Source organism: Anomaloglossus baeobatrachus, chromosome 5 (genome assembly GCF_048569485.1).
Source record: "Anomaloglossus baeobatrachus isolate aAnoBae1 chromosome 5, aAnoBae1.hap1, whole genome shotgun sequence".
NCBI classification, from domain to species: Eukaryota; Metazoa; Chordata; class Amphibia; order Anura; family Aromobatidae; genus Anomaloglossus; species Anomaloglossus baeobatrachus.
The window spans coordinates 501,568,131-501,588,574 of record NC_134357.1 but is presented as its reverse complement, the minus strand read 5'-3'; the positions used below and the strand labels follow the sequence as shown (position 1 = coordinate 501,588,574).

At 45.2% G+C, this 20,444-nt stretch overlaps 1 protein-coding gene across 1 annotated transcript; it reads left to right on the top strand.

Annotated features, from left to right (window-relative positions):
* Window positions 1–2,770: 2,770 nt before the first annotated feature.
* Window positions 2,771–16,584, top strand: LOC142311938 (uncharacterized). The gene is made up of 4 exons (XM_075350808.1): window positions 2,771–2,888; window positions 2,972–3,069; window positions 9,124–9,214; window positions 15,129–16,584. Exons 1-4 carry the CDS (start codon window positions 2,804–2,806, stop codon window positions 16,160–16,162), a joined length of 1,308 nt encoding a protein of 435 aa, XP_075206923.1. The 5' UTR covers window positions 2,771–2,803; the 3' UTR covers window positions 16,163–16,584.
* Window positions 16,585–20,444: the final 3,860 nt, after the last annotated feature.

Genomic DNA, 20,444 nt, shown 5'->3' with positions numbered 1-20,444 from the left:
GTCGCCACAGAGGTACTGCACCTCATCCAGAGGTGTGGTGCTCCATCCTGGGTACGGAAAAGGTCATCCACTGGTATGCACACAAAACACACAACACTCTAAATTAACAGCTCTCCGTCCAGGTCAGGGTTAGGGCTTGGTTCCATTAATGTTATGTACAGTATAGCCACCACTGGTGATGGTATCTCCCTCCCCCTAATCTGACAGGGCCTGGGGGTGGAGCTAGTTAGTGAAGGGACACTGTAGTGTCAGAGAGTCGAGAAGGGGCAGTGGAGGAGTGAAGACCTGTGGTCTGGAGCTGGTGCAGCTCGGCCCAGGCGCAACACAGAAACAGTCCTAGAGACCACGGGAAGTGCGCCATACTCCCGTGGCTTTGTTCCACATGCAAGATATTGGAGTGGAGGGACTTGGCCACACATCGGCGACTGGTCCCTAGACTAGAGGAGAAGAACCAACGTGCTCCGCTAGTAAAACCAGAGGCTGAGGACACATCTAGTACCGAAGCCAAACCCGCAAACGAATCCGCTGTAAGGTGACCTCATAGGACCAAAGGGACTAGGCCGACAGGCTCCCATTGTGAAGGATCCGCGGACACTGACTCAGGGCACTGTGTGTGTGTAGACGCAGGACAGGAGGGCGAGAAGTCAGCACAGGAAGACAACCAAGGAAGGAACATGAGAAAGGTGCACCGGTCTTGACCTCTGAACTACCTGAGATTGACTGGAGCCCATCACTGTGAAACCCAGCACTCCAAAGGTGGTCACTGACTAGTCTTGCTACTTTGGGACCTGCTACAGTGAGAAAAACACCTTGAGACTGCATCTCTGTGTTGCTCCGTTATTCGCCTGCCCCCCACCATCCCCTACTACCCCCAACAGCCCTGGAGCCCAACTCTACCTGTGGAGAGCTATACCAACTCAGCTGCGTCACCATCTGCCCCAGAGGTCCCATCGTCGGCTATCTCTGGCTGAGTACCACAGGTGGTGTCACGAACTACCATCCCCATCACTTCTTCTTTAACTAACAACACCGGGGTCATGGAACCGGGCCTTGCCACCGCACCGTCCCAGAAATGGAACCGCGGCCCAGTAACGAGTAACCCCAAGCCCTGGCGCAGGCATGTCACCAGCTCCTTTGACTTTAATGTAAGCAGGTTTTTGGCGAATAACTGTAGAGCGCGGGGTTAAATTTTCCCCTGAAAACATAGTCTATGACGTTCCCTGAGTCAAGTGATGTGGCTGTGCAAAATTTAATGATTGCAAATGCGACGGTACGACTTCCTTTAGCGGACACACACATACATACACTTAGCTGTATATATTAGACTTGCTGTAGTACCCGGGCGTTGCCCGAGATAGTAACTGTGTCTCTTTCTCTCCCAGTCTCTGTCTGTCTGTCTCTGACATCTGTCTCGGTGTCTCTGTCTGGCTGTATCAGTCTGTCTGTCTCTCTCTATCGCTGTCTGTCTCTCTATCTCTGTGTCTATCTGTGTCTGTCTCTCTCTCTCTGTCTGTCTGTCTCGTTCCCCCGTCTGTCTCGTTCCCCTGTCTGTCTCGTTCCCCCGTCTGTCTCGTTCCCCCATCTCTCTTTTTTTTTTTGTCTCTGTCTCTCTCCATGTCTCTTTCCTTTTCTCTGTCTCTTTGCCTGTTTCTTTGCCTGTCTCTTTCCGTGTCTGTCTCTGTCTGTCCCTTTGTCTGTCTCTTTGACTGTCTGTCTCTCTCTCTCTCTGTCTCTTTCTGTCTCACTATCCGTCTCCCCACCAACATCTTATTACCTCACACATAAGCTTCTTATACTAAACAATTTATTTTGTTGCTATAGAAACCAATTACAGCTCCTATTAATAACCTAATAGCTCGAAGCTCCATTGACTTTAATGAAGGCAGGATTTTTTGAGAGCAACTGTAAAGCGAAGGGTTAAATTTTCCCATTAAAACATAGTCTATGATGTTCCCTGAGTCACATGGGGCGTCTATGCAAAATGTTGTGATTGTAAATGCGACGGTGCGGATTCCTTTAGCAGACATACACACATACATGCATGCATGCATACATACATACATACATACATACACTCAGCTTTATATATCAGAATTTAGATTTTTAATTGGATTGTGTGTTATACCGGGGCCAGGACTGGATATAGTGATCATGTGACGCCGGTAACAGCTCCGGAGATTTCTTACATGGGATCTTTCTGATGTTACATCGTCATCTTCTCCCCATTCAGGTCCCTACAATATCGGATCCTCTCATATCTTCTATATAAGAGAATTTCCTGATTGACCCATCAAGGATGGATAAGGACAGGGACAAGATGGCGGAGAGGATATTACACCTCACCCTAGAGATCCTCTTCCGGCTTACTGGAGAGGTGAGAGATTCTGATGACGTCACATTACATCATTCTTATCTATGGGAATAACAGATGGGCAGAACTGGAGAGGTGAGGACTCTGGAAATGTCTGTAGTGAGGTTTATTAATGTGTCTCTCCATAACCAGGATTACACAGTAGTGAAGAAGACCTCTAGTGAGCGTTGTCAGGCCCCTGTGTCTGAGGGATGGGGAAGACCCCTGAGCCCAATTACGGGGCCTCCACCTCACCCCCTGATACATGAGGACATCAATGACCAGAAGATCCTAGAACTCACCTACAAGATGATTGAGCTGCTGACTGGAGAGGTGACACTGCTGGGAATGTTGGGACATTATACAGTAACGCTATGAAGGGATCGGGGATGACGGTATCATTGTATGTGTCAGGTTCCTATAAGGTGTCAGGATGTCACCGTCTATTTCTCCATGGAGGAGTGGGAGTATTTAGAAGGACACAAAGATCTGTACAAGGACGTCATGATGGAGGTTCCCCAGCCCCTCACATCACCAGGTAATAGACAGGACTAAATACACACGGCCTATAATAATCTGTATATATAGAATGAATTCAGTCCCTGTATGTGTTTCCTCCAGATCTATCCAGTGAGAGGACAACACCAGAGAGATGTCCCCGTCCTCTTCTCCCACAGGACTGTAAACAAGAAAAGCCAGATGTTCCTCAGGATGATCAGGTAGATGGAGAGAAGGTGTCATGAAATCTGCGCTATGATGTGTCGGCGGCTGTGAAGGTCTTGTGTTCAGTATTGTTTTATCCATCAGTATTGTACTCTGAATGGACAATTAATTATAGACAATGACCTATTCCATCTGAAACTTATTAGATATATGACTACTTAGTGCAGCATGGAATAATCAATTTTAAGAATGGGAAGATTTAGCAATCTGAATCATTTCAAACATGGTATTAGTGCTAGATTAGCCAGCACAAGCATTTCAACAATTGCCAACTTCGATAGATTTTTACCTGCAATGATGTGAGGAGTATATTGAAAATAGTCTGAGAAAAACATCCAATGATATTAGATCTTGTGGAAGCAAATAACTTATTACAACTTGTTCTGAGAACAGGAGCACAGACATTCAAACTACATATAGAATCAAAATCAGTCGAAAAACCATATTCAACTAAATAATGGAAAACTCCTATATCAATTGACCTCAGAAAAACATGGAGTGAAAATCCATAATAATCAAGAGTAATAATTTTAGGAAGCAAAGATAAAAATGTACATATAAAAAAGCCATCAAGCAGTATGTGTAACAATGGGGGAATACAAAGTGCAGAAAGAATTGTATACATAACCTTGGGGGCATGGTACAGATGGGGTATTAAGTATGGATCAAAAAAGGTATATAATGTGTATATATCAAGCTGAAAATATATGTTGTACTATGAGTGGCTCCATGTGCAGCAATAATTGAATAAATATATAAAAAAGATTGTAAACAATATCAATATTGCACAAAACCCAATAGAACACAATTAAGAGCGGTAAAGCCTGTAGTAAATACCCATGGCCACTGGAGGGCAGTCCAGTACAACAAAAGTATTATTAGATTCAGCAGATGAGGTGATCCAACTTACCCATATTATCCTGCCTCAGGAATGTAAACAATAATCGGCCCAGACGCTCGTTTCGTTTCCCGTTGGCCTTCCTTGTCGGGGTTGATTGTTGTTTACATTCCTGTGTGTGTGTGTGTGTGTGTGTGTGTGTGTGTGTATATTATATAAATATATATATATATATAAATATATATATATATATATATATATATATATATATAATCTATATCAGTGCCTACAAGTAGTATTCAACCCCCTGCAGATTTAGCAGGTTTACACATTCGGAATTAACTTGGCATTGTGACATTTGGACTGTAGATCAGCCTGGAAGTGTGAAATGCACTGCAGCAAAAAAGAATGTTATTTCTTTTTTTTTTTTTTTTTTAAATTGTGAAAAGTTTATACAGAGGGTCATTTATTATTCAACCCCTCAAACCACCAGAATTCTGTTTGGTTCCCCTAAAGTATTAAGAAGTATTTCAGGCACAAAGAACAATGAGCTTCACATGTTTGGATTAATTATCTCTTTTTCCAGCCTTTTCTGACTAATTAAGACCCTCCCCAAACTTGTGAACAGCACTCATACTTGGTCAACATGGAAAAGACAAAGGAGCATTCCAAGGCCATCAGAGACAAGATCGTGGAGGGTGACAAGGCTGGCAAGGGGTACAAAACCCTTTCCAAGGAGTTGGGCCTACCTGTCTCCACTGTTGGGAGCATCATCCGGAAGTGGAAGGCTTATTGAACTACTGTTAGCCTTCGACGGCCTGGACAGCCTTTGAAAGTTTCCACCCGTGCCGAGGCCAGGCTCGTCCGAAGAGTCAAGGCTAACCCAAGGACAACAAGGAAGGAGCTCTGGGAAGATCTCATGGCAGTGGGGACATTGGTTTCAGTCAATACCATAAGTAACGTACTCCATCGCAATGGTCTCCGTTCCAGACGAGCCCGTAAGGTACCTTTACTTTCAAAGCGTCATGTCAAGGCTCGTCTACAGTTTGCTCATGATCACTTGGAGGACTCTGAGACAAACTGGTTCAAGGTTCTCTGGTCTGATGAGACTAAGATCGAGATCTTTGGTGCCAACCACACACGTGACGTTTGGAGACTGGATGGCACTGCATACGACCCCAAGAATACCATCCCTACAGTCAAGCATGGTGGTGGCAGCATCATGCTGTGGGGCTGTTTGTCAGCCAAGGGGCCTGGCCATCTGGTCCGCATCCATGGGAAGATGGATAGCACGGCCTACCTGGAGATTTTGGCCAAGAACCTCCGCTTCTCCATCAAGGATCTTAAGATGGGTCGTCATTTCATCTTCCAACAAGACAACGACCCAAAGCACACAGCCAAGAAAACCAAGGCCTGGTTCAAGAGGGAAAAAATCAAGGTGTTGCAGTGGCCTAGTCAGTCTCCTGACCTTAACCCAATTGAAAACTTGTGGAAGGAGCTCAAGATTAAAGTCCACATGAGACACCCAAAGAACCTAGATAACTTGGAGAAGATCTGCATGGAGGAGTGGGCCAAGATAACTCCAGAGACCTGTGCCGGCCTGATCAGGTCTTATAAAAGACGATTATTAGCTGTAATTGCAAACAAGGGTTATTCCACAAAATATTAAACCTAGGGGTTGAATAATAATTGACCCACACTTTTATGTTTAAAATTTATTAAAATTTAACTGAGCAACATAACTTGTTGGTTTGTAAGATTTATGCATCTGTTAATAAATCCTGCTCTTGTTTGAAGTTTGCAGGCTCTAACTTATTTGCATCTTATCAAACCAGCTAAATCTGCAGGGGGTTGAATACTACTTGTAGGCACTGTGTATATATATGTATATATGTATATATATATATATATATATATATAACACACACGCACACACACACACACACACACACACACACACACACAGTATATATACAGTACATGAGAGAGAATAGCAGGTCCATAACTTGTTAATGTCATCTTCTGTTTACAACAGGGGCACATACTTCATAGATTCATGTCGCGACACATAACTTATACATTATCCAGCAGTTGCATTCGTCATTAGTTGTCTCCATCTTTGCTAATAGCACTTTCTTTCCTTCTCGATGAAGCACACTCACCGTGTACAATCTGCCACGTTTTGGCTATCTAAAGATCTTTATGTAAATTCCAAGTCAGATTTACACATAGCCTTTGTCCTTGCTGTCTCTGGTTGCACATAAACCCACAACTACCCTTCTGGACCTCTGGCTCAGTACCATAGAGATCCTCTTTCTTCACCGGATTTCTGACCTGGTAACAGGTTAACCAGCAGTTTTCCAATTTCTCAGCTACAGGTCAGTAGGTAGATCAGTTTAGAAGCACAATTCTTCCTTATCAGTCAGCATTGTACAGGAACTCAAGAGTAATGGGATTACCACTGCGCTGATGGACAGATAAGCCCCTGTCACACATAGCGAGATCGCTAGTGAGATCGCTGAAACGTCACAGATTTTGTGATGTGCCAGCGATATCGCTGTGTGTGACAAGCAGCAGCGAGCGGGCCCCTGCTGCTAGGTCGCTGATCGTGACAAACCAAACCGATCAGGATAATTTTTTGCTCGTTGGTCTCCCGCTGTGCAGCACACTTTGGCGTGTTTGACTACGGGAGACCAACGAGCGCCAGTTCTTCAGTGTACAGGGAGCCGTCGGTACACTGGTCGCTAATGGCTGGTCGCTGTGGAGATCTGCCTGATTGACAGCTCAACGGGGACCATGTAGCGACGTACCAGCGATTCTGAGCAGGTCGTATCGTTGTTGTGATTGCTGGAACGTCGCTACCTGTAACGGGACCGATAGTAAAGGAGACAATATTGTGAATGTGTTTATTTAGGCGGTTTTATTACTACGCATTTCGAAGTGAACCCACTTCTTCCACAGAAAACTTGAGATTACCTGATTTTCCTGAGGAAGAAGTGGGTTCACTTCGAAATGCGTAGTTAAACTTCCTACATAACTGCATCCAGTATATTGGCTCCTTTACTCTACATCCAGTGGCGCAGAGGTGAGCACATTATTTTGGAGTTCCTATACAATGCCTGCTGATCTTTGATTTGTGGTTTCTGCAATAGCTGGATCTACCACTGAAGTTTAATTCAAGGTTTTTATAAGACAACCGAAAAATGTGAGTGAACACGCCACATTATTTCTTTCATTGTTGTTAGATGAGACTCTATAGCAATTTTCCACCTACAGTTTTTTGTCATTCTTCCTTATCACACACACTTCTTGCTTCTCAGTCTCTCACTTCTCTTTTCAACTCTCAATCCACAACTGAACTCTAACAGCTCCCAGGGGTCTAGTTATAGACTAAACCTCTCCCCTTAGTCAAAATGTTTCTGCACACTTAATATTACGCTTCAAGTGCTAACAAGGAGCAGTAGATGGTCCTTACTCTACAGAGCCCCACATAGAAAACGTACCACAATTACAGTCTAGTGTTAATTGTACTACATAAAAAAAAACCAAAATTGGTGAACCGCCTACAAACATCTCCCAAAACTGCAGGGCTGATACTCTAACTTTTTCCCTGCCCAGTTTCCTATCCATAACTTTTACATTTAGCCAATATTCCTGCAGAACAATTGTATCACGTAGTGGAATCTAAAAGTCGCTTTACACGCAACGATATTTCTAACAAGATATCGCTGGGGGTCACGGAATTTGTGATGCACATCTGTTGTCGTTAGCGACGTTGTTGCGTGTGACATCTATGAGCGTCCGCTAACGATCAAAAATACTCACCAAATCGTTGATCGTTGACACGTCGTTCATTTCCCAAATATCGTTGCTGGTTCAGGATGCAGATTGTTCCTGAGGCAGACCACATCGCTACGTGTGACACCCTGGGAACGACAAACAAGAGCGTTCCTGCGTTCTCTGGCAACGAGGTGGGCGTGTCGTTAATGCGGCTGCTCTCTGCCCCTCCGCTTCTATTGGTGGGACGCTGCGTGACGTCGCTGTGACGCCGCACAAACCTCCCCCTTAAAAAAAAAAAAGGTTGTTCACCGTCCACAGTGACGTCATTAGGAAGGTAAGTACGTGTGACGCGTACCTGCGATATTGTTCGCCACGGGCAGCGATTTGCCCGTGATGCGCGAACGACGGGGGCGGTTGCCATCATTAGCGACATCGCAGCGTGTAAAGCGGCCTTTAGACGACAAAATTGCTAAGTTCTAAAGGCCAAAGAAGGTTCGATGTGCTACTAGACGGGTGTATCTAATAAGGTGGCCATTTAGTTTGTTTTATACGTGGTGGAGATGACTGGATGAAGCTGATCATAGACAATAGATGTTATCTGGATCTTCTCACTATTTTTTAGTTATGGAGACTAAGGGTACCTTCACACTTAAGCGATGCAGCAACGATCCGACCAGCGATCTGACCTGGTCAGGATCGCTGCTGCATCGCTACATGGTCGCTGGTGAGCTGTCAAACAGGCAGATCTCACCAGTGACCAGTCAGCAGCGACGTGCAAGCGACGCTGCGCTTGCACGGAGCCGGCGTCTGGAAGCTGCGGACACTGGTAACTAAGGTAAACATGGGTTATGGTTACCCGATGTTTACCTTAGTTACCAGCTCACACCGCTTAACTTAGCGTGTGCAGGGAGCAGGAGCCGGCACTGGCAGCGTGAGAGCTGCGGAGGCTGGTAACGAAGGTAAATATCGGGTAACCACCTTGGTTACCCGATGTTTACCTTGGTTACAGCTTACCGCAGGCTGTCAGACGCCGGCTCCTGCTCCCTTCACATTCAAGATTGTTGCTCTCTCGCTGTCACACACAGCGATGTGTGCTTATCAGCGGGAGAGCAACAATAAAAAAACGAACCAGCACTGTGTGTAACGAGCAGCGATCTCACAGCAGGGGCCAGATCGCTGCTCAGTGTCACACACAGCGAGATCACTAATGAGGTCACAAAAAACGTGACTCAGCAGCGATCTCAGTAGCGATCTCGCTGTGTGTGAAGTACCCCTAATAGAATTAGGAGACAACAGGTTGGACTTATACGAAAGACCTGCAGCTCTGTGATAACTACTGCTATAGTGTCAGGTTTGGCCATCAATTTTTTTTTCTTCTAAATCATTTCACACGAATTCCATCTGTCTGGGACTTTTACAATCTCTGTTTCAGGATAAAGATCTGACCCATATTAATACTACAGAGACATACGTGAGGGATGATGAGAGGTGTAAAGAGGAGATTCCTACAGATAACCACACAGGTGAGTGACCACTAAATGCAGAGAAATGCAGATGCCTCTAAAGATACTTCTGAAGCTTGTCAGTGTCAAGGACCAAGGCACTGCGGATAATGAACGTCCAAAGAATAGAATATGTAGCCATTAAAGCATAAGATATTCAGGCTATTCGTTTTGATATCAAATTGGCATCTTCAGCAAGTCAAATACCAGATCGCTACAGTAAATTTCCAAAACTACATTTCAAATATGTTGATACACTATGACTCCAATCATAAATTAGAACTCAGAGAACAGTACCAGATATTCATATAAAAAAAACCTTTTCTTTGTCGCTCCATTGGGAGACCCAGACAATTGGGTGTATAGCTTCTACCTCCGGAGGCCACACAAAGTATTACACTTTTAAAAAAGTGTAACCCCTCCCCTCTGCCTATACACCCTCCCGTGGATCACGGGCTCCTCAGTTTTATGCTTTGTGTGGAAGGAGGCACACATCCACTCATAAAAAAAAAAAAAAGATTTCTCATACATAGTATGACGGATGGAAGAAAAGAGGTCCCCTCATGGGGTCCCCGGCATGCTCCCTTCTCACCCCACTATGTCGGCGGTGTTGTTAAGGTTGAGGTACCCATTGCGGGTACAAAGGCTGGAGCCACATGCCGTCTCCCTCACCATCCCTTATGCGGCTCTGGGAGAAGTGGGAGCCTCACCGGTCATTCACCTGCTGAGACCGTGCTCCATCCGCAGCCCCTGGTGGAACCTGCTGGACCGGAGCGTTTTCATCCCCAGGGACCGGGCCCTGCACCTTCAAGGTACTCTGTGTCCCCATGGGGGGACGGTACGGGGAGAGAGGTCGCCTTTCTCCCCAGTAGCGCCGTCCGTTGTTTTTTCATCGGACTTCCTCGCCGGCCGTGCCTGCTTGTCGGGCACGGCCTTAAATTTAGTCCCCGGCTTCATCGCGGCCTAGTCGCGAAAAATCCCGCCCCCGGGCTACTTGTCAGGGGTAAGGGCGGGATTACCGACAGTGGGCTGGAGCATCTTTGCATGTCTCCCCTCCCCTCTCATTGACCACTATGGGGCCTCCAGATTCCCGCCTTTTGCCGGCGCCGCCCATGGTTCCACTCCCCCCTTGAGAGCTCCGGCGGCCATGTTTGGCATTCTGCCGGTGTATGCTGCAGCTGCACAGCTCTACAGCTCCGGGGGACCCACGACAGGGAATCTGGAGGACACCAGCAGTTGGTAAGCCACACCGGTCACCCGGTGCTGGTTCCCCTAGGGTGCCGTGATATATATATTTATATATATATATTATATATATTCGGAACGGCTGTATAACCCTTTCCCATATACCCTCAGTGGTCGCTCTCCTAAGGGACACTTATTGCTTACAGCATGTCGTCCACAAGGAGCAAAGCCCCTTAGGCACAGGTTTTTTTCGCAGCCTGTACCTCTTGTGGGGCTATGTTGCCTGCGGGATCCACCTACCCTCACTGTGATCAATGCTCGACTCCTGCCACGCTTGCTCAGCCGGAGCCTAGGGCACTTGTGGGCCCCTCGGCTCATGTAGATCCCCCTGCTCCTCCTGAGCAGGCTGCAGGGACAGAGGCACAGTCATTGGACTCTTTCGCGGAGAAACTCTCTCAGTCACTTTCTCAATCCATTGCACAGTCTATGGACAAATGGTCATCTAAGCTCCTTGAGGCATTGCAGTCCAGACCGGGCTCTTCACAGGCCCCGGCCTCTGTTAGTTTGTCTCCTCCAGGGCCTTCTCAGTCCGCGCCGCAGCGCGCTTCCAGGATAGCCCCTAGGTCCCAGGCGGAGGACTCCTGCCCGGATCGCAGTCCCAGACCGGCTAAGCGGCCTCGCTGGGACTCTTCCCCGGCCTCCTCACGCTGCTCTGGATCTCAGCTTGAGGACTCTCAGGATGACGAGGCGGATGTGGGAGCTCAGGGCTCTGACCCTGACTTCGCCCTCAACCTTGATACCCCTGAGGGGGACGCCTTAGTAAATGATCTTATTTCGTCCATCTACCAGGTGTTGGATCTCTCTCCCCCGCCTCCACCTGTAGAGGAGTCGGCTTCTCAGCAGGAGAAACACCAATTTCGATTCCCCAAACGTACGCGCAATACGTTCTTTGATCACTCTAATTTCAGGGACGCTGTCCAGAAGCCCAGAGCGGTCCCGGACAAGCGTTTTACTAAAAGGCACTCTGACACGCGTTATCCCTTTCCACCTGAAGTCGTTAAGGGCTGGGCACACTCACCCAAGGTGGATCCGCCAGTCTCTAGATTGGCTGCTAGGTCCGTTGTGTCTGTTGCCGATGGCTCATCCCTGAAGGATGCCACTGACAGACAGAGCTCTTGGTGAAGTCTATTTATGAGGCCACGGGCGAGTCTTTTGCCCCGACCTTTGCGGCTGTGTGGGCTCTCCAAGCAATCTCGGCATGTCTGACTGAGATTAATGCTGTCACGCGGAATTCTGCTCCGCATGTGTCTTCTTTGACCTCTCAGGCATCAGCATTTTCGTCCTACGCCATGAACGCCGTCCTGGACTCTGCTAGCCGTACGGCTGTGGCATCCGCTAACTCCGTGGCAGTCCGCAGGGCCATGTGGCTGCGCGAATGGAAAGCAGACTCTGCTTCCAAAAGGTTCTTAACTGGTTTGCCTTTTTCTGGCGAACGTTTGTTTGGCGAACGGTTGGATGAGATTATTAAGGAATCCTCGGGAAAGGACTCCTCCTTACCCCAGTCCAAACCTAAGAGACCTCAGCAGAGAAAAATCCAATCGAGGTTTCGGTCCTTTCGTCCCTCCGCCAAGCCCCAAGATTCTGCAGTGGGTGGAAGTCACAGGCTCCACCATCTCCGCAGTTCACATCCCGGGCGTGGAAAACTGGGAAGCAGATTTTCTCAGTCGTCAGGGCATGGACGCGGGGGAATGGTCTCTTCACCCAGACGTGTTTCGAGAGATCTGTCGCCGCTGGGGAACGCCGGACGTCGATCTCATGGCGTCACGACACAACAACAAGGTCCCGACCTTCATGGCACGGTCTCAGGATCACAGAGCTCTGGCAGCGGACGCTCTGGTCCAGGATTGGTCGCAGTTTCGACTGCCATATGTGTTTCCCCCTCTGGCGATGCTGCCCAGAGTACTACGCAAGATCCAGTCCGACTGCCGTCGCGCCATTCTCGTCGCTCCAGACTGGCCGAGGCGGTCGTGGTATCCGGATCTGTGGCATCTCACGGTGGGTCAACCGTGGGCGCTTCCAGACCGCCCAGACTTGCTGTCACAAGGGCCGTTTTTCCATCTGAATTCTGTGGCCCTCAACCTGACTGTGGCCATTGAGTCCTGGCTCCTAGCGTCTTCAGGGTTATCTCAGGATGTCATTGCCACCATGAGACAAGCCAGGAAGCCAACGTCCGCCAAAATCTATTACAGGTCTTGGCAAACCTTCTTATCCTGGTGCTCTGATAACGGTTTTCCTCCATGGCCGTTTGCTTTACCCACATTTCTTTCATTCCTACAATCTGGAATGGACAAGATTTTGTCCCTCGGCTCTCTCAAGGGCCAAGTGTCGGCGCTCTCCGTGTTTTTTCAACAGCATCTAGCCAGGCTTCCGCAGGTCCGTACGTTCCTGCAGGGGGTTTGCCACATGGTCCCACCTTACAAACGTCCGTTGGAACCTTGGGATCTTAACAGGGTTCTGACGGCTCTTCAAAAGCCGCCTTTTGAGCCGCTGCGGGATGTCTCTCTCTCCCGTCTTTCTCAGAAGGTGGCCTTCCTGGTGGCAGTCACATCACTTCGGAGAGTGTCTGAGCTTGCAGCGCTGTCATGCAAAGCCCCCTTCCTGGTTTTCTACCAGGATAAGGTGGTTCTGCGTCCTGTCCCGGAATTTCTCCCTAAGGTGGTATCCCCTTTTCATCTAAATCAGGATATCTCCTTGCCTTCCTTTTGCCCTAATCCAATTCACCAGTGTGAAAAGGATTTGCACTCTTTGGATCTAGTGAGAGCACTCCAGTTCTACGTGTCTCGCACGGCGCCCCTGCGCCGTTCAGACGCGCTCTTTGTCCTTGTCGCTGGCCAGCGTAAGGGCTCTCAGGCCTCCAAGTCAACCTTGGCTCGGTGGATCAAGGAACCGATTCTCGAGGCCTACCGTTCTTCTGGGCTTCCACTTCCTTCAGGGTTGAAAGCCCATTCTACCAGAGCAGTTGGTGCGTCCTGGGCTTTGCGGCACCGGGCGACGGCTCAGCAGGTGTGTCAGGCAGCTACGTGGTCTAGTCTGCACACTTTCACGAAGCACTATCAAGTGCATGCCTATGCTTCGGCAGACGCCAGTCTAGGTAGGCGAGTCCTCCAGGCGGCGGTTGCCCACCTGTAAGAGGGGGCCGTTTTTCGGCTCCTTTTATTGAGGTATTCTTTTACCCACCCAGGGACTGCTCTTGGACGTCCCAATTGTCTGGGTCTCCCAATGGAGCGACAAAGAAAAAGGGAATTTTGTTTACTTACCGTAAATTCCTTTTCTTCTAGCTCCTATTGGGAGACCCAGCACCCACCCCTGTGCCCTTTCGGCTGGTTGTTCTTTTGTGTACACATGTTGTTGATGTTGATTTGTTCTTTTGGTTCATGGTTTTCAGTTCTCCGAACATCCTTCGGATTGAATTTACCCTAGACCAATTTATAAGTTTTCTCCTTCCTGCTTTTGCACCAAAACTGAGGAGCCCGTGATCCACGGGAGGGTGTATAGGCAGAGGGGAGGGGTTACACTTTTTTAAAAGTGTAATACTTTGTGTGGCCTCCGGAGGCAGAAGCTATACACCCAATTGTCTGGGTCTCCCAATAGGAGCTAGAAGAAAAGGAATTTACGGTAAGTAAACAAAATTCCCTTTTTTTATTAAATTCATTAAAGATTTTTAGTAATCCCAATACACATTAATAGTTAGCTGAATGATCCACATAGAAAAAATAGAACCAGGTAAAAATACAAATCTGTTTAATAATTACTAGTAGTTTAGTCACTTTATATAAAGTAATATATCTAAAAGATGGCAAATATACTTGGTTTAATCTTAAAAAAATACTATTCTTGGCTAAATAACCATCACACAATAGTCTACATTCATATAGGGACTTTCATATAAAGTGGCCAGAGCATAGAACAGCCACCAGATAGCAGTATTCCTTAGCTTATCTCAAAGTGCAAGACAATTCTATATTCAAAGTGACAAGTGCATAACAGGTACATATTCCTCCTATCTATACCGTGCATGCCCTAAATCCATCAATTTCACATTGAGTAAAATCCAACACAGTTCAGTCACAATGGAAAGGGTTAATATTTACCCATATAAGGTGAGGTTCGCTCAAGCTGCTCCCCAACGTGCGTTTCACGTGGCTCTCTTTCTCAAGGGGCATGGCTAATCAACTTTTGAATCCACGTTTAAATATGGTGCCACAACCTAACACGTACATAGTGGAAGACAGCATTTAACACAAGTGAATGTCACTATGAATATCTTGTGATGCCTTTTGGACTTAATAAAATTTTGAAAAAGCAACCAGTACATTACTAACATATTCAGAGATATACAGTAAGGGGTTAAAAAAAAACAAACAAAAAACAACAACAAAAATCAACTATGCCTCTCATCAGGCTGTGTGCTGTTGTTTACTTAAACTAAAGGCTTTATCACCTAGTGATTATCATTGATGAGTTACAATGTCATACACACAGCAGTCCGGCACAACTCCTGTGATTGACACCTCACTGTCAATGTACAATCTTTACTGAGAGCTTGTGTGGGCAGACAGCTCTCTCTGCTCTGCTGCTTCTATTCTATTATCGTTTGTATGCAAATTTTATAAAGTACTGTATATACAAAAATAAATAATTCAAATGCAGTGTTATTTAAAAATAATAAATTCTGTTTTATTCTTGGCAGATGACTGTACCAGGAGCTTCAAGGGACATCTGATATTCTCAGATGTTGCAGTTGATAATCATAGTAGCAGACCAGATACATGTGAACAACCTGTAATTATCACAGATACACCTCAAGCTCATCCCAGCAAAAATCTGTCATGTGATCCTTTTCAACAGGTCCTCTCTTTATCAAAGACAAATATGCAAAATGAAAGTCAAAGAAGAGCCATTGAAAATAACATAGATTACAGAAAGGAGAAATCATTTTCATGTTCAGAATGTGGAAAATGTTACACTAGTAAACCAAGCCTTGTTACACATCAGAGAAGTCACACAGGGGAGAAGCCGTATTCATGCTCAGAGTGTGGGAAATGTTTTTCAGAAAAATCATATCTTGTTAAACATCAGAGAATTCACACAGGAGAAAAGCCATTTTCATGTTCAGAATGTGGGAAGTGTTTTAATTGGAAATCAAGTCTTGTTACACATATGAAAACGCACACAGGAGAAAAGCCATTTTCATGTTCAGAATGTGGGAAACGTTATTGTGAGAAAGGCAACCTTGTAATACATCAAAGAAGTCACACAGGGGAAAAGCCTTTTTCATGCTCAGAATGTGGGAAATCATTTAAACAGCAGTCAGTTTTAACAGTACATAAGAAAATCCACACAGGGAAGAAGCTATTCACATGCTCAGAATGTGGGAAATGTTTTAACTGTAAAACAAATTTTGTTCAACATCTGAGAATTCACACAGAAGATAAGCCATTTTCATGTTCAGAATGTGGGAAACACTATAGTGTGAAAGCCAATCTGAAAATACATATGAGAAATCACACAGGAGAGAAGCCATTTTCATGTTCAGAATGTGGGAAATCATTTAAACAGCAATCAGTTTTAACAGTACATGAGAAAATTCACGCTGGGAAGAAGCCATTTACCTGCTCAGAATATGGGAAATATTTTATAGACAAATCACATCTTGTTAATCATCAAATAATGTACACAGGACATGAGCTATTTTCAAGTTCAGAATGTCACGGAACATTTTAGTGAGAAATCTATACTTGTTAAACATCAGAGAAGTCACACAAGGGAGAAGCCATTTTCATGTTCAGAATGTAGGAACATTTTCATTAAATCAAGACTTGTTATACTGTATATCAGAAAAGTCACATGGCAGAAGCCATTTTCAAGTTCAAATTGTGTGAAATGTTTTAATTGGAAAGCAATTCTTGCCAAACATCAGAGGATTCACACAGGCAAGTCGCATTTATTTTTTGTTTTATTGACAACATGTAAAAGAAAAAAATGTTACAGTAAAGTCACTGGTCTACAAAATAAAGGGAAAACAATTTCATTTGCACTAAATGATTATTAGAAAATGTATACAATTGCCGTTTGTTATTGAAAACTAATAAGTATAAAATAATACACCTATATTTGAATAAAGTATATATTTAACATGTGTATAACTATGGTGTAAAAGGTTGTCTGTTGACTCATTCTTCCATCCTATTAGACATTAACCATGGTGAGATGATGTTATACATAATCAGGACAGCTGTTCAGGTAATCATTCAATGACCCGCTTGTCTACTAATAATTAGATGAGACCAGGGGTGTACATAGAAATCATGAGGTGTCAAAGAAAAAGTTTGAGTTGAAAACTCCTTCAAACCACTCATCCCTAAACAACCTTTTTTAGCATAAAGAGTATAATTCACAACTTTTAAAGACAGTAAAGAGAGAAACATATTGTGATATGAACACAAAACTAGTGATGCGCCTATATGCCCCAACTACTACGACACACCATCAATGGCATCCTCACAGGACAACACCTCCACAATGGCTTTTCAGTATGATGCCCCCAAAGTTCCCCCCCACATAGTATAATGATCCCACAATTCCGACTACAGATTTTACTCCTACGATACGTGTACAGTACGATGCCCCCACTGTGCATTCCTCAACACAAAATAATGCCCTTTCAGTTCTCCCACACAGCTCTGCCCCTCACACAATATATCCCCACAGTGCCCTCAATGTTTTATGAGTATGAAGCAACCACAGTCTGCCCAATAAATGAGGCTGCAATGATGTCCCAAATACAGCATCTTGCCCCCTGTATATCCAACAATTCAATATGCGCAAACTACTGGTCTCCCCTATAGAATACATCCACTATGTCTACAATATAAAATCATGACAGTTATCCTTAATACATTTTGTTCAAATCAAAGTTTATTAGAATAGCAGAAGAGAATCAAACAATTGCACAGCACGAAGGCTGAGGGTATATATCTCAAGCTGGCTGCTAAAAAAAACCCCACAGTTCTGTGTCTACATCTGCGTCACTCGTAACCAAAAATAACAAGTAAAATTCGTATTTATGTGGAATAGGAAAAACGAGTTGAAAAACAAAGAGATAAAGAAGAAGAGGTGGGAGAAGGATTTATAGACATTAAAGACAACAGAAATGTGTGAGAGTAAGGTGAAAGGGGAAGGGTACAAAGGGTTCCGACCCGAATGGACGCGCCCTCCTACATCAAAACCACATTTTCAAGGTTAGCCTTCCAGGTACAGAAATAAGAGAATTAAAGGAATATTACCCGCATACCTGCCTCCTGTGAATCCATAGACCCATATCCAGTGAGTCTCTGAACATAATCCACTTGGCCCACGTGGCATCAACTTTGTCCTTGTTGCCGAGTGTCTGACCTATCAAGGTCTCCATCCTGAGGATCTCGTTGCACTCTGCTATGAATTCATCCCATGACAGGATTCTAGTTTCCTTCAAATATCTTGGAATTAGCTTTCTGGCAGCTGTTAAAAAATGTCTTAAAAAACCTAAACCCTGAAGCAGAGACATTCCCGAGGGACAGGAGAGCTAACTCTTTTGTGAGCTGGATCTACCTCAAAAACAGTTTATTGAATAACTCAAAAATAATCCTCTCCCAGAATGATCTCACCCGGGGACATGACCATCAGATATGAGTGAGGATTCCCCTCTCCTTTTGGCATCTCCAGCACACATCAGAGGCTGACTGAAAGGCAGCATGGATACTCACAGGACATCTATACCACCTAGATAGGACCTTGTAGCACCTCTCCTGTGATATCACATTGTCCTCAATACATTTTGATATCCCTCATCATCATACAGGAAAATGTACAGACACAATGCCAAAAAAAAAAAATCACTTAACCTTTTCTATTATTTTCAGCTCCAGTCTGTGCTGTGGAAGGTCTGAGGCTCCACACAGAAGGCACAATTATATTGCTTGCCATTACAAAACGTAGACATGCTGGCTGAATAATGGAGTAACAAGTTCTGGATGTACAGTACAGACCAAAAGTTTGGACACACCTTCTCATTCAAAGAGTTTTCTTTATTTTCATGACTCTGAAAATTGTAGATTCACATTGAAAGCATCAAAACTAGCACACTCTTGGCATTCTCTTGATGAGCTTCAAGAGGTAGTCACCGGAAATGGTTTTCACTTCACAGGTGTGCACTGTCAGGTTTAATAAGTGGGATTTCTTGCCTTATAAATGGGGATGGGACCATCAGTTATGTTGTGCAGAAGTCTGGTGGATACACAGCTGATAGTCCTACTGAATAGACTGTTAAGGCCCTGTCACACACTAAGATAAATATGCGGCAGATCTGTGGTTGCAGTGAAATTGTGGACAATCAGTGCCAGGTTTGTAGCTGTGTACAAATGGAACAATATGTCCATGATTTCACTGCAACCACAGATCTGCCAAAGATTTATCTCTGTGTGTGACGGGGCCTTTAGAATTTGTATTATGGCAAGAAAAAAGCAGCTAAGTAAAGAAAAACAAGTGGCAATCATTACTTTAAGAAATGAAGGTCAGTCAGTCCAAAAAATTGGGAAAATTTGAAAGTGTCCCTAAGTGCAGTGGCAAAAAACATCAAATGCTACAAAGAAACTGGCTCAGATGACGACCGCCCCAGGAAAGAAAGACCAAAAGTCCTCTCTGCTGCGGAGGATAAGTTTATCCGAGTCACCAGCCTCAGAAATCGCAGGTTAACAGCAGCTCAGATTAGACACCAGGTCCATGCCACACAGAGTTCTAGCAGCAGACACATCTCTGGAACAACTGTTAAGAAGTGACTGTGCAGCAGGCCTTCATGGTAAAATAGCTGCTGGTAAATCACTGCTAAGGACAGGCAACAAGCAGAAGAGACTTGTTTGGGCTAAAGAACACAATGAATGGACATTAGACCAGTGCTTTGGTCTGATGAGTCCAAAATTGAGATCTTTGGATCCAACCACCGTGTCTTTGTGCAATGCAGAAAAGGTGAACGGATGGACTCTACATGCCTGGTTCCCCCCGTAAAGCATGGAGGAGGAGGTGTGATGGTGTGGGGGTGCTTTGCTGGGAACACTGTTGGAGATTTATTCAAAATTGAAGGCATACTGAACCAGCATGGCTACCACAGCATCTTGCAGCGGCATGCTATTCAATCCAGTTTGCGTTTAGTTGGACCATCATTTATTTTTCAACAGGACAATGACCCTAAACACACCTCCATACTGTGTAAGGGCTATTTGACTAAGAAGGAGAGTGATGGGGTGCTACACCAGATGACCTGGCCTCCACAGTCATCAGACCTGAACCCAATCGAGATGGTTTGAGGTGAGCTGGACCGCAGAGTGAAGGCAAAAGGGCCAACAAGTGCTAAGCATCTCTGGGAACTCCTTCAAGACTGTTGGAAGACCATTTCCGGTAACTACATCTTGAAGCTAATCAAGAGAATGCCAAGAGTGTGCAAAGCAGTAATCAAAGCAAAAGGTAGCTACTTTGAAGAACCTAGAATATAAGACATATTTTCAGTTGTTTCACACTTTTTTATTAAGTATTTCATTCCACATGTGTTAATTCATAGTTTTGATGCCTTCAATGTGTGAATCTACAATTTTCAGAGTCATGAAAATAAAGAAAACTCCTTGAATCAGAAGCTGTGTCCAAACCTTTGGTCTGTACTGTATTTTTTTTCTTTTTTTTTGGGGGGGGGGGGGGGTGAATTCAAAATTCTGCTGTGGGGCGCCATGATTTCTATGTACGCCCCCTGCTACGCATGCAAGGTCCAGCACAGCCGTTGGACCTCTGCCTCTAGCCTCTCTGCACGCTCTCCCGGTGCAGATATGCTGTTGCTTGGTATAGTCCTGGAGGCATTCTGTGGCAGGGCCTCCAGGCTCCCTGCTTCTGGTTTCGTTTTACAAACCGGACACTCCCAGGAGGCAGGGCTTTCTTTTCGTGCCTTTCTCACTGCTGTGGTGCAGTTATTTTTTACACCAAA